This window comes from Sabethes cyaneus, chromosome 2 (genome assembly GCF_943734655.1).
Source record: "Sabethes cyaneus chromosome 2, idSabCyanKW18_F2, whole genome shotgun sequence".
In the NCBI taxonomy this organism is placed as follows: Eukaryota; Metazoa; Arthropoda; class Insecta; order Diptera; family Culicidae; genus Sabethes; species Sabethes cyaneus.
This window is the reverse complement of record NC_071354.1, coordinates 103,898,910-103,914,157: the sequence shown is the minus strand read 5'-3', so window position 1 is coordinate 103,914,157 and position 15,248 is coordinate 103,898,910. Positions and strand designations below refer to the sequence as shown.

At 37.6% G+C, this 15,248-nt stretch overlaps 1 protein-coding gene across 2 annotated transcripts; it reads right to left on the bottom strand.

Annotated features, from left to right (window-relative positions):
• Positions 1-8,966: 8,966 nt before the first annotated feature.
• On the bottom strand, positions 8,967-11,825 carry LOC128735083 (protein unc-119 homolog). Of its 2 annotated transcripts, XM_053829566.1 has the most exons (4): positions 11,796-11,822; positions 11,217-11,736; positions 10,973-11,145; positions 8,967-9,535 (listed from the first exon to the last, which is right to left on the bottom strand). In XM_053829566.1, the coding sequence occupies exons 2-4, from the start codon at positions 11,684-11,686 to the stop codon at positions 9,423-9,425; spliced, it is 756 nt and encodes a 251-aa protein (XP_053685541.1). In that variant the 5' UTR covers positions 11,687-11,736; positions 11,796-11,822; the 3' UTR covers positions 8,967-9,422. The 2 variants fall into 2 exon arrangements, with proteins under 2 accessions (XP_053685541.1, XP_053685540.1); XM_053829565.1 differs by having other exon boundaries at positions 11,217-11,825.
• Between the last annotated feature and the right edge of the window lie 3,423 nt (positions 11,826-15,248).

Here is a 15,248-nt window from a genome sequence, read left to right as displayed (position 1 = left end):
ATTAAGCAAATAGAACAACATTTGGCATGTGGGTGTTTTTTTTGGTGACAAGAATTTATTCTATGGTGAATTGAGACCCCTCCCCTCTTTATAAGAGGAATTATAACTCCTCTCCCCTTTAAGAGGGGGGACTTCCATACAAATTTCCTCATAACTCGAGAACTAATCAAGCAAATGCAACCAAATTTGGCATGTGAAGGTTTTCGAGAGCAAGAAAATTTTCTATGGTGAATTAGGACCCCTCCCCACTTTAAGAGGAGGGGCTCCTGTACAAATGAAATACAAATTTCCTCATAACTCGAGAACTAATCAAGCGAATTGAACCAAATTTGGCATGTGTGTGTTTTTGGAGACAATTTTTTTTTGAATGATGAATTGGGACCCCTCCCCACTTTAGGAGGGGGGGTCCTGTACAAACGAGATACAAATTTCCTCATAACTCGAGAACTAATCCAGCAAATGGAACCAAATTTGGCATGTAGGTGTTTTTGGAGGCAAGAATTTTTTCTGTGATGAATTAGGACCTCTTCCCACATTAGGAGGGGGGCTCCAATACAAATGAAATACAAATTTCCCCATAACTCGAGAACTAATCAAGCAAATGGAACCAACTTTGGCATGTGAAGGTTTTCGAGGGCAAGAAAATTTTCTACGGTGAATTAGGACCCCTCCCCACTCTAAGAGGGGGGGCTCCTGTACAAATGAAATACAAATTTCCTCCTAACTCGAGAACTAATCAAGCAAATAGAACAACATTTGGCATGTGGGTGTTTTTGGAGGCAACCATTTTTCCCATGATGAATTAGGACTTCTTACCTTTTTAGGAGGGGGGGGGGGCTCCCATTCAAACGAAATACAAATTTGCTCATAACTTTAGAACTAATCAAGTAAATGGAACCAAATTTGGCATGTGAGAGTTTTAGATGGCAGAATTTTTTTTCTGTGGTGTATTACGACCCCTTTCCCTTTTAAGAGGGTGGGCTTCCATACAAATGAAATACAAATTTCCTTATAATTTGAGTACTAATCAAGCAAATGGAACCAAATTTAGCATGTAGGAGATTTTTGAGTCTTGAATTTATTTTATGATAGTTAGAGACCTCTCACCCCTGTGGTAGGGGGATATGGACTCTCATACAAATAAAACAGAAATTTTGGCGAAACTCAAAAACTAATCCAACTCGAGAAATTCGAGACTCTTCCATAAAACATTAATCAATAACAAGACCACAAAAACTATCTATAGTAACACTAGATCATTCAGGACGAGCCGGTCGCGAGTGTTGCCGGTGACCCGCCGTCGGAAGCGCCGCCCACTGGGGGACTTGCAAAACTCGAGAAGTGATAAAGATCATCCGAGATTCATGATTTATGTACAACACAGGTTAATTTGTGGCAATACGAAGTTTGTCGGGTCAGCTAGTTGTAGATAAGCAAAAGTAACTTTATTATATGAGCTTATATAAAACGCGATGATCAACCGTTTACGTACTTTACGTACGAACGGTAGGTGAAGTGAAAGAAGAGTAAGAGAAATATAACGCTGCTGCTACTTGACCGTGTCAATTTACTTCTCGCTCTGGCAGCACAGTAGGTCAAAGGATCGTTGTTCCTTCCAATAATTTGTACATTGTTCTGAAAATTCCCGTAATGCAAGAAGCAATGCCCTTTTTCCTCATTTGGATGTCTTTACCCCTTGTCAGATATTCACCGGTCTCCAATCTGATGAGTTTCGTAACTAATCTTTCAAAACTCATAGAGAAACGGCAACAAATAGATGCAATATACATAGACTTTTCCAAGGCATTCGACAAGGTCCCGCATCTGCTTGCAATTGAGAAAATGAAGCGCACAGGCGTACCTGATTGGATTAGTAATTGGTTGTTATCGTATTTAACAGGCCGCACTGCTTTTGTGAATCTAAACGGCACCAAATCGTACTGATTTTACATCCCTTCTGGGGTCCCTCAGGGCAACATTTTAGGACCATTGATTTTTGTACTTTTTGTAAATGATCTACGTGACAGCCTGAAGTCGGAAAAATTATTATATACCGATGATTTGAAAATCTTAACAGCAAGTTAAGATCTTTACAGCAAGTTCGATAAGCACATCAGTACAATAACGTCTAAAGCATATGCTGTGCTTGGTTTTATTCGACGAAACGCTTCGGATTTCAGCGATACCTACGCCTTAAAAACGCTCTACTGCTCTCTAGTCCGCAGTATTTTGGAATATGCCGTACCAAACAGGACAGATTAAAAAAATTGAAAGCGTCCAACGTTCTTTTATCCATTTTGCTCTGCGTCGCTTGCCGTGGCAGGACCCTCTACGGTTTCCAGCTTATGAAAATAGATGTTGTTTGATAAAACTGGATACGCTTACCGAAAGAAGACGAACTTCTCAGATACTAGTCATATACGACCTTTTAATGGGAAATATCGACAATAATTATCTCCTGGAAGAAATCAATGTACATGTGCCCCGTCGAACTGTCCGGTATCGAACGTTCCTTTGGACTCCGGCTCATCGAACCCCATACGGACAAAATAATCCCCTACATTTATGCTGTAGACTTTTTAATGAGGTGAATCACGTGTTCGACTTTCATATTAGTAAATCTAGTTTTAAGAATGGAATTCAAAATTTAAATTAGTTAAGCTAGAATTGGTCTGTACTGTACCCCTGTGTGCCGAAGACTGTAGAATAAATCTATACCTATAAAGAAGGATTTCTGTCTGTCTGTCTGTCTGTCTGTCTGTCTGTCTGTTTTGTGTTCCTTATAGAATCAAAAACTACTGAACCAATCGGCGTGAAAATTTGCATGTAGAGGTTTTTAGGGCCAGGAAAGGTTTTAGTGATGGTTAGAGACCTCTCCCCCCACTAAGAGGGGGGGCTCCCATACAAATGAAACACAAATTTCTGCATAATTCGAGAACTAATTAAGCAAATAGAACCAAATTTGGCATGTGGGTGTTTTCGGTGACAAGAATTTATTCTAGGGTAATTTGAGACCCCTCCCCTCTTTATAAGGGGAATTATAACTCCTCTCTCCTTTAAGAGGGGGGGTTTCCATACCAATTTCCTCATAACTCGAGAACTAATCAAGCAAATGGAACCAAATTTGGCATGTGAAGGTTTTCGAGGGCAAGAAAATTTTCTATGTTGAATTAGGACCCCTCCTCACTTTAAGAGGGGGGGCTCCTGTACAAATGAAATACCAATTTCCTCATAACTCGAGAACTAATCAAGCAAATGGAACCAAATTTGGCATGTGTGTGTTTTTGAAGACAAAATTTTTTTCTATGATGAATTGGGACCCCTCCCCACTTTAAGAGGGGGGGGGGGGGCTCCTATACAAACGAAATACAAATTTCCTTATAACTCGAGAGCTAATCCAGCAAATGGAACCAAATTTGGCATGTAGGTGTTTTTGGAGGCAAGAATGTTTTCTATGATGAATAAGAACCTCTCCCCACTTTAGGAGGGGGGGCTCCTATACAAATGAAATACAAATTTCCTCATAACTCGAGAACTAATCAAGCAAATAGAACCAAATTTGGCATGTGGGTGTTTTCGGTGACAAGAATTTATTCTATGGTAAATTGAGACCCCTCCCTCTTTATAAGAGGAATTGTAACTCCTCTCTCCTTTAAGAGGGGGGGCTGCCATACAAATTTCCTCATAACTCGAGAACTAATCAAGCAAATGGAACCAACTTTGGCATGTGAAGGTTTTCGAGGGCAAGAAAATTTTCTACGGTGAATTAGGACCCCTCCCCACTCTAAGAGGGGGGGCTCCAGTACAAATGAAATACAAATTTCCTCCTAACTCGAGAACTAATCAAGCAAATAGAACAACATTTGGCATGTGGGTGTTTTTTTTGGTGACAAGAATTTATTCTATGGTGAATTGAGACCCCTCCCCTCTTTATAAGAGGAATTATAACTCCTCTCCCCTTTAAGAGGGGGGACTTCCATACAAATTTCCTCATAACTCGAGAACTAATCAAGCAAATGCAACCAAATTTGGCATGTGAAGGTTTTCGAGAGCAAGAAAATTTTCTATGGTGAATTAGGACCCCTCCCCACTTTAAGAGGAGGGGCTCCTGTACAAATGAAATACAAATTTCCTCATAACTCGAGAACTAATCAAGCGAATTGAACCAAATTTGGCATGTGTGTGTTTTTGGAGACAATTTTTTTTTCAATGATGAATTGGGACCCCTCCCCACTTTAGGAGGGGGGGTCCTGTACAAACGAGATACAAATTTCCTCATAACTCGAGAACTAATCCAGCAAATGGAACCAAATTTGGCATGTAGGTGTTTTTGGAGGCAAGAATTTTTTCTGTGATGAATTAGGACCTCTTCCCACATTAGGAGGGGGGGCTCCAATACAAATGAAATACAAATTTCCCCATAACTCGAGAACTAATCAAGCAAATGGAACCAACTTTGGCATGTGAAGGTTTTCGAGGGCAAGAAAATTTTCTACGGTGAATTAGGACCCCTCCCCACTCTAAGAGGGAGGGCTCCTGTACAAATGAAATACAAATTTCCTCCTAACTCGAGAACTAATCAAGCAAATAGAACAACATTTGGCATGTGGGTGTTTTTGGAGGCAACCATTTTTCCCATGATGAATTAGGACTTCTTACCTTTTTAGGAGGGGGGGGGGCTCCCATTCAAACGAAATACAAATTTGCTCATAACTTTAGAACTAATCAAGTAAATGGAACCAAATTTGGCATGTGAGAGTTTTAGATGGCAGAATTTTTTTTCTGTGGTGTATTACCCCAGCTAGCATTTTCATATGTATAAAAAAGGTAAAAATCGGCATTACGTACAGATATACATGCTAAATAAATCGTATTTCATGCGCAAAATTGGCATATCCGTACTATTTTGGAGGCGATATACGTGATTACGAATAATTTTGAGCGTTACGACGATATAAGTATTTATATACGATAATATCCGATTAAGCGCGAGTCGCTCCGTACTACTCTACGATTTTGTGCTGAAAATCGTATGTATGTCAGTCATTATCATTATATACGACAGAAAATCTACTTGATCCCACTTTATCCAGCTTTAGTTATGATTTCGAGTTTGTTAGGAGATATTTACGATAGTTTTCGTACATTGATATACGAGTTGGTGCTAGCTGGGACGACCCCTTTCCCTTTTAAGAGGGTGGGCTTCCATACAAATGAAATACAAATTTCCTTATAATTTGAGTACTAATCAAGCAAATGGAACCAAATTTAGCATGTAGGAGATTTTTGAGTCTTGAATTTATTTTATGATAGTTAGAGACCTCTCACCCCTGTGGTAGGGGGATATGGACTCTCATACAAATAAAACAGAAATTTTGGCGAAACTCAAAAACTAATCCAACTCGAGAAATTCGAGACTCTTCCATAAAACATTAATCAATAACAAGACCACAAAAACTATCTATAGTAACACTAGATCATTCAGGACGAGCCGGTCGCGAGTGTTGCCGGTGACCCGCCGTCGGAAGCGCCGCCCACTGGGGGACTTGCAAAACTCGAGAAGTGATAAAGATCATCCGAGATTCATGATTTATGTACAACACAGGTTAATTTGTGGCAATACGAAGTTTGTCGGGTCAGCTAGTAAATAAATAAAAGAGGGTAGTACATGGTAGCTAGAAGCAAACGTGGGAGTCCCAGTAGCTCTGGATTCAGAATTCGAGAGAATTCATGTATCTTGGTACACTTTACTTACGATAGGTGTTGTAACAATCTGGGTCTCAAAATCAAACGATAAGTTGCGGTACTTATGCTGTGATTTTACGGCCATGAAGCATGGATGTTGAAGAAAGCTGTTTCACGAGCGCTCGGAGATTTTTTACGCAAGGCGTTACGATTAACACTTAGTGCAAAACCTGAAGATGGAGTGTGACGTAGGCGTATGAATAACTGTTCCAAGCATACTACGAGGAAGAGGAGATAACATAAAGTGACAGGCTGCAATATAATTTAGGACATGCCTGATAAAAATAGTCAAATCTATCTACAGCAAACACGCAGTAAGAGGTTTTCAACTTCGGAGTAACTCGGTGGATATACGCCAAGGAAGAAGATTCACGATCGGCTGGTAATCGAGATGATTTGAAAACGGTTGCCGCTAACACAAAAACAAAATCAAATAAATTATCACTGGTTGATTGATACCGCAAAGGGACCCCGGCTTAAGTGAGCGTGCGATATTAACAATAATGGAGTAATGGATATTTCTCACTATGCTGTTGAAGACTTATCTTATGATTTACACCGAACATGTGATATCTTTATTTTTCAAAATATAATAATTTGCGTACAAAACTTACAATTAGATTTGCACTAATGGGAAAATTAAAATTCGTGTTCTACACATATTGTGAATAGGTCAATCTGCGGTTCATTTACTGTTTGTGTTGCTTTTGCTTTGACTAGAATCAGATTCGCATTTATTTCGCTGTTTTCTTGCCTTTGACAAGTTAAAATTTGTTTGCGTAGCTTTTGTTTGTTGTCTGATGATATTTTTTCGCTATTTTTTCGTTTTTTTTTCTCTTCTAAATAACCGAGATGGAAAATATTTTTCTCAAGCGTTTTTATCTTGCATACCTCTGCCTTTATTAGTAACATTTATCTTTTATTGTTTTTTTTTTCTCTATGGGCGGCCCATTATTCGGAATGGATGAGTACTTCATGCACGCCGTAATTGATTGATGTGCATGGACTCTATACCTGGATAGGGGTGTACCGTTTACTAATATGTCACTATTTGGGCTGCGTTTGCTCTTTGACTATCCATACGTGCAATGTGCTGCATATCTAAAGATTTCTCTACTACTACGTATGTCTAACATTTAATTATACCTATTTTGCAGAATAACGAACGCTCTTTATAGAAGATTTTTTTTGTTTTTGCATAGTCTTTGAAATCGAATGAGATCATATGAAATAAAACAATAATGAATAATGAATAATGAATAATGAATAATGAAAGGAATGATGAAATAGTATTTTGGAAAAATAAACAAGTCTTATTAGTTACAGTAAAAAATTGTAGTTTAAAAAATTAACCTTTTTTGTTTTGTTTTGAGAAGAGCATATAGTATTGCTCAGAAAATACACAATTGAAAAAGATCCCAATTAGTCAAAAGTTTATAATTAAATAGTGGACCAATTAAAATGAAATTTACAGGACTAATGGTTTTTGCGCTTTTTAGATGGGGAATTTCAAAACTGTTGTTTTGTCTTTTTTAATTATTTTTTTATTTTGTTGATACTTTAGGACATGCTATTTCGCATGTAGAGCTAACTATTATAGTTAATTAATAACTAAGGGGTACTCACTAATTTCACAAAATTACTTAACTTCACATACATACACGGTGTTTTTGATTGATGCATTTGTGATTATTTGATAAAAACGCTTATTGCAGGTAGTACATGCCATTTTTTTCGTTTCAATGGACCTTTTCTCACGAACGTTTTCCACAACATTATCAACGAAAATTATGCCTTTTTAATATTCTTCGGATATTTTTCGACATTCCAGTCAGCTTACAGCAATTTGCTGCTAAATCGCCATTATTTTGCTGCTAAATCGCACCATATTTTATACTGATTGGTAAATAATAGCAGGAAAGCGAAAGACTGGCTATTTCGGAATGAACATGAGTATTCTGCAAAATTATTGTGCAAGGTTGGAACGAAAGAAACCAGAATTCCATGAACATTTGAACTAAGAACAAAATAAATGTTTAAAAAATTCGAGGTCCTCTATTTTACCACAAAACTTTATAACTTTTGAACCAAGCATCGTACAGCAAAAAAAATTCTATGAAAATATAACCAATATTATCTGCTGAATCTGAAAACATAAACTTAAATTTGAGTGCAAAATTCTTTGTCCTACGATGCTTGAGACGTTTTTTATTTTTAGAATTAACGATGTTCGAAAAAATCGGACCCATTTTGTACAATAATTTTGAAAAATGCACGTATGCGATGCTTCTATGTTCCTATTTTTGCGACACATCGCGTGATTGAAGGTGGCTCACTTGTGATGCATATCACGTATCAAATTCTTCAGCCAGACAACAACAGGTGTGCTAGACATATGAATGTTAAAATCGATACGACTGTGTCCGTTCCACAGGCAAATGTCTAATTCATATTCATACGGGTGAAAAAATGCGCCAATTATTTTGCTGAGCGAGGAATAAAACTGTGACTCATGGCAATTCTTTTTTATAGGTTAAACTTTTCTATCGTTCTGAGCCTAGAGCTTTGTGTGTGCTATATCCTATGTTTCAACCCATATTGCGATGAATTTAATGGACAAACATTTTACCACAATAATATGAATGTCTAGAAAATTACTTAGTAATAAACATTTGCAGGGGGTATTAGTAACTCATTTATATTCGGAAATAAAATTTAAAACGTAGCGAATTATAAATCAAATATAAGACAAATGCTGCAGAAAGTTCAATGAGCGAAAGAAAAAGATCAAACAAACAAACTGCCAAACAAATATTGTCGGAATTGAACTGTGTCTGAACGGTCCGAATAGGCTTTAAATGGAGAAAATACACAGGCATAGGATAATGCAAAAAAAAAAGGCTGGCAAGCAGTGCCGGGCGATGTTGCATTTGACTGTGTTGTTTCTCGTTCGACTTCGCTACCGATGCTTTCGCTCCAATCATGATGCATGCCTGTTCACGTCTCCGACGTCTCCAGGAATGCCCCTTTAGAAATTATAGATTCAGCTTGCTTGTCATTTAACCTATTTTTATTAAGTGGTTGATAATTGTTCTTTGGCTCTTGTCGTCCTACTTCCTACTTTATGACGAGCAATTTTGAACTCAAAAGAGTGGTAAAACCAGCTCATTAAGCACGATAAAGCATTTTCATAGTTTCTATCTGTCTGTAATTTTCCATTTGAATTTTACTGAGTTTTGTGTGCTGTGAACATTATAATTCTAATATAGACAACGAATAATTAAGGCAAGAAAGGTGATTTTATTATTTGAGTATTTTTTTTATTTTTTCATGTTGCTTGCACAACAAAATTGAAATAGATTAACCTAACGAATATTATACTTGTCCAAATACCTGTTTGATCGGATATCGAATCCAATGGTGACGATCTTTATTCTCTTTTTATGTTATAACTATTCTTAAGAATCCCAATATTCAATTCACAATTTGTTCAGCGATTAACGTCTAATACTTTGAAATAAGTTTTTTTTCAAACGTTTAGCTTATTTGTATCCTACCGCAGGGATAGTTACTCTTATATCCTGAATAATAGCCTTATTAGCCACAATAGCTTCAATGATTCTAATCGTAAAAATATAAAAATCAATCAACATTCTCTCTCGTGTTTCCCTTTAAGCTCATAGTCCGCCGTTATATGCATAATCTGCTTTATTATGCATCACCAAACAATTGTCCACGAAGTAAAAGCTATCTGAGCGTGTCTCGAACGGGTTCGAAATCATGTCGTTTACTGGAAAAAGTTTTTGGTGTGATCGTAAAAATACATTTTAGGTGCATGTGAGCAAGATGAATTAGCATATTATGATGATGGCATTAGGTCTATCGGTTTATCATCCTTGCAGTATGCAGTTGTGTAAATGGTGCTCATAATATTTATTCTAAAAATACCTCATTGCGATATTCAATACGGTAACCAGAAAGCGAAAACAATACTCCGATATCCACAATTCTAACGCGAATTCCGTAACCTGGTTACATTGAGTAGTAACGATTGAAACATTACATTATATAATGTAATAATCTAACGGATAGCTGTGGATTGATCTATCGATGCCAAAGCCGGTGAGTGCTATTGGTTGGCTAACGATTGTACCATGGTGTGTTCTATTCATCCTGATCTGGACTACGTAGCACGGGTGCTTCGTATAGCCGCAGGAAAGAAGTAGATCCCTTAATGGTCCTTAGCCTCGTGTCTAGTAATTCTTATTCCTAACTACCCATGGTACCAACTGGGGTACGAGCAATTGTAATGGCGACCAAGTAATCAACCTGTATACTAACAGTAAAGAGGAAATCATTGTCCTCGTGCTAATGTGGGGCTCAACCAGTCAAACTGTTAACAGATGGCTGTTATCTCCAGCGTGATAGGGGGCGGGTGAAAACCCCACAAGGCATCCATAATAAATACCAATTTAGAAAGCAAGCGCTGATAAATACGGACCGAAATAATTTTCATCGGTAACTCTCAATTTTCTTTGAAGTATCCGCATTCTGTTCGATTTATTATTTAAGAGTCTGTAAAAGTGTAACATTGTTCCGTAAGAGGAGCTATGCTGGAAGGGATCTATCATATAGGGATGCCTAAACCATCTATACCAGAGTTGCAGCAATACATATGAGCTGGATTCAGGTAACTGGAAGCACCGAACCCTCGAATGAAAACGGCCAGCGGGTAATTGGTTTCGTCCAAAAAATATTATCGACGCCATGCATTGGCTCTTAAGGGTTATTCCGAATTGAAAAATTCCATAGCGATACATAAATATATTAAATTATCTCGTGTTTGACGCATTCTTATAAAATTGTTGCTGGCGTCATAAGCTAGCTACTCGTTAATTGCAAATTTTGCCAAAATTGCATTGAAATGCTTTCATACCGCGTTGATAAATGTAAAATAGGAGACACGAAAGAAGAGTCTCTCATTTGCAATTAGGACATATTCAAAAACAGGCGAAATGTTTTGTCGCTGGCCCTGGTTGCACGATTTAGTAGGTTTCGTTAAGCAAAATCGCAAGCCTAGCATTATAGGTAAAGCGAAACTTTATCAATGGCATAAAAACCCAATCTTTGAGCACCATTTACATATCAGCAACCGAATTATACACAAAATAAGGCAAAGCAATGCTGAATAGTAGCTGTGTTATAGTAATATATTAGGAATACTTACATAGGTCCGGTGGGATAGTAGGAAATTCGTAAATATGCTCGCAGGTATTTTTCGAGTAGGGAATACAGTAACCAAACTCAAAGTCAAAGGTTTTCAGCAGCTGGTCTCGAAAAAAGTGTCTTTCTATCATTCGAAAATTTTTCACACATTTACTACCGACAGTGAATTCCACTCTGCAAATACCAAAAAAAAAGACAATAAGAATTTTACCGAACGACCACCCTTCTTGCGAGCATAAACTTACGTTGCCCCGACGGTTTTCAATTTAAGAAACTGCGGTGTGAACTGGTACCGAACGTAGCGTCCTGCGTTTGGTTCCAATACTTCTTCCTCTTCATTGGCGGCAGCGGCCGCGCCAGAAGATGCGTAATCTTCACCGCCAGCCGCTGCACTACTACTGCCTGCCTCGGCGGAACTGGCAGCCTGTTCTGCATGCTGCTGCATTGCTTCAGCCACGGTGGGTTTGGCAATTTCAAAAAGCACTGCCCCACTCTCCATATCACGGATTTTAAAGCGAGTGAAATCGATGTCATAGACATTGGCGTCCGGAGAACACAGATAATCATCGCTGATTTTGTTCAACTTGAGCACATACTCGGGCGTAATCACCTTCGGTTGTGAGGGATTACTGGCAGGCGTCGCTGAGGCCCCGGAACTTTCGCCAGCTGCGGAGGCACTAGACATCGAGGATAACTTCTTACCGATAACACTCATGCTTACTTTTTTTCAAGTGACTGGGCAGCGTTTGAAGGAGAAAACGCAATCTGCGGCAAAAACAAAACTATTGCTTCGCAACTTTTAATATACCGTCACGGTCATTTACAGCTTTAAAACATTCCGAATCCTTTTTACACTTTTTCAACACTCGCGGAGTCACGACCCACGACAGGCGTATGAAAACTAAACGTCACCGTACTATTTGTTTTTTCACTCTTCAGTACTGGGAGAAAAAAAGAAGAGTTTATGCTGTGGCTGCGAGCATAGACACCAACATAGACATATACATATTTTTACATTATTTGACAATGTCATGTAATGCTATAAAATATTTTGTCTTGCTGTGCTATAAAATATGTTTGTTTGTACACGGATAAATTTAGATTAACAGGGTGACATTGTACACACTTAAAAAAAGTACCGAGTTCGGTAAAATATCGTAAATTTTACCAAACTCTGAGCAGCAGAACGTTCGGTAAAAAAATTTCATGATGCCAAACATTACTAATGATCCGTAAACGTCGATTGGCACCATCGAATTTTACCGAACGTTTGGCTGCTCAGAGTTCGGTAAAAAAGTGTGTATATCCAGCTTTTTACGCGCTATAATGGCGGACGCTATAAATTGTGTTCGTAATATTCGAACAATCTTTTTGACAACTCTGCATCCATCAAAACTGGGCACTCTTCTCCTGTACGGCAGTGTTGCTCTTTTTTTCGTTTACGCAAAAGAAGGAGAGCAATAGTTTTGTTTACATTTCGCACATTTTTGCTCTCCTTTTTTCGCGTAAACGAAAGAAAGAGCACGGTAGGGTTGCAAGAGAAAAATGCCAGATTTGATATATGCAGAGTTGTCAAAAAGATTGTTCGCATATTACGAACACAATTTATAGCGGCACCATTATAGCGCGTAAAAAGCTGGATATATTTTGTTTTTGTAGTATTGACACAGTTGAATCAATATATATAGAATGCCAGTGTCGCTGCAGTGCTCGTGGTATACATCACACATTTGAAAATTACGTATTTACACTGTATGCGCATATGTGTGAGTGATCGATTCGAAACGGGAATCTGATTGTCAAACTAAAAAGGCAACCCAATAAAAAATCCTTCTGCTTTTCCGTAAATCACGTAGGATGAATCACTCGATTTGGTCGTTTTGGGGTATTTCGTCGGCAGGAAAATTTTCTATTGGGCAATTTGACAATGAAGTTCCCGTATCCAAGACACGAACCAGCAACATGTTTGCCACCAAAATATCCATGAAACACCAGCGACACTGGCATTCTATATATATTGATTATACTATTGACACCGATCAGTGAATAAAAAAATATTATCAGAATAAATAAACGTTTTCAGGGTTTTCAGGTTGTCTGTGTGTTGCACCTGGCAGCAATATAACGAGTCCTACGCAAATTCGTTTTTTAATAATAATTATCCTGTACAGCGGGATTTCGAATTTGGCATGGTTCGGTTTTGACATGGTTCGATTTTGGCACGCCTCGATTTTGGCAACAAAAGTATCCGTTTTTGGCAACACAAAATATTTTACTTTCAAAAATATTCTTAAACATCAGTCACTTTCCGCACACATACTTCAAATGACGAAAAAATATTGCCTTAAGTGTGTTCATGAAAAAAAGTTTACGATTAAAGAATGTTTCGAACAATAATATTTTTATTGCCGTAGGACTACGTCTTATCGCAGGTCGCCAAAAACTTATTTGCACCGCACGGATAGGCTAATTTAAAGAATATTTTCCAGCAGATGTCTCTGGTGTCAAAAAAGTATACAAACAGAAAAAAGCTGTCAAATCGTTCGTACATTTTCGCAGACGGAAAATAATTGTTATTTTATTCAAAAATCGAATGTAATTGAATGTGATAAATAAGCGCAAACGGTAATAAAAAATATTTGGTCTTAATTGATCTATGGTGTCGAGATCGGTAGTGAATGCACAGACTATTCCTGTATTATTTGCTTCAGCATTCAGAACGTTTGTTTACATAAGGCATTCGAAATATGTCGCACTCCTGCATGGTCAAGACATGCCGAAAACAAAATTGTTTGCTATTTCCCGTCCCTCGCAAAGGTATATAGATCATTACACGGGAGCTCCTTAACCACACTTTTTTGACAGCACTTGGTGGTTTGTTTACATGGTGTTAAATTTTGAATTGAGCTTTCTATCTTTGTCCGGCAGATAATGATAAAAATTTATAGTTTTTATTTAAGAGAAAGTGCCGTACATGCATTTTACAAAAACTTATGCAGTAATCCTTCACGAAATTTCAAATCGAAACTGCTGGATGTGACAAAAAATATGTAAACAAACCACCAAGTGGTGTCATTTGACGGAAAAATGACGTCATCGCAAAATGATCTATTGCTCTCCTCCTTTTGCGTAAACGAAAGAAAGAGCAACACTGCCGTACAGGAGAAGAGTCCCCAGTTTTGATGTATGCAGAGTTGTCAAAAAGATTGTTCGCATATTACGAACACAATTTATAGCGTCCGCCATAGGCGAATAAACGCAAAACTAATGAAGCCCATGCGACTTCTACATTTGGCTGTCCGAACTAGGAAAATGATGATCAGTTACAAATTTTCGCTGGACGGATATACAATTCAAAACATTTTTCATTTAAATCTCAGTAAAATGAATATTGCGAACATTAAATTTTCTGCAGCGGGTTAGAAATCTTATTTACCAGCTAGCGCACTGGTGGTTGCAAATGAAATGTGTACTTAGGACAAGTAAATTGAGATCCGGATTTAGTTTAGGTGTGTTTGGTTATGTTTATAGGTTCGGGACCGAAAAATTTAGATCCAGATATATTCATGAAAGTGTTCTATATATTGTTTAAGGTAGTTTCAATGATTTTAAGCAAAATTATAACAATATTTCATCCAAGGCATGTTGAATCAATGTCCTTATTCTTTAGTATTTATTATGTAATAAAATTATAAATGGTTTTAAATAAAATGCAGGCAAATAAAAATTATAGTAAGTATATATGTTATTTTCTAACCCAACCATAACATTTGATTGATTCCAAAGCGCGTATTTAAAAAAAAATCAAATTCGCTTCTTATGATTTTAGTTTTCTATGTGTTTTGACAGCTCGAAATAAAAATATCATCATTTTTACCGCGGCGCCAACTACTTGTCGAATGAAGCTTTTGTTCACCTATTATAGCGCGTAAAAAGCTGGATACCCATGGCTTTACTTTTCTTGACCGGGATGCGATTCCTGAGAATTTTATTTATTCATCCACTCAAAAAATCGTCACGTCGCATCCACGTGAAAAATCATGTAAACTTCTGTACAGCAACTTACATGAACTTCATGTACTAGTTAATGGGAAAGTTGATAAAATTTACCAGCATCGCATGTAAACTGGTTAGTATGAGTGCGAGTTACCAATAATTCACGTGAATGTTACATGAAAAGTGTGATGGATGAGAATTACCAATGTTTTCACGTAAACTTGACGTGCCAATTTTTTTGAGTGTCAAGTTCTTCAGTTTTTTAGGCTGTGACCTGTGAA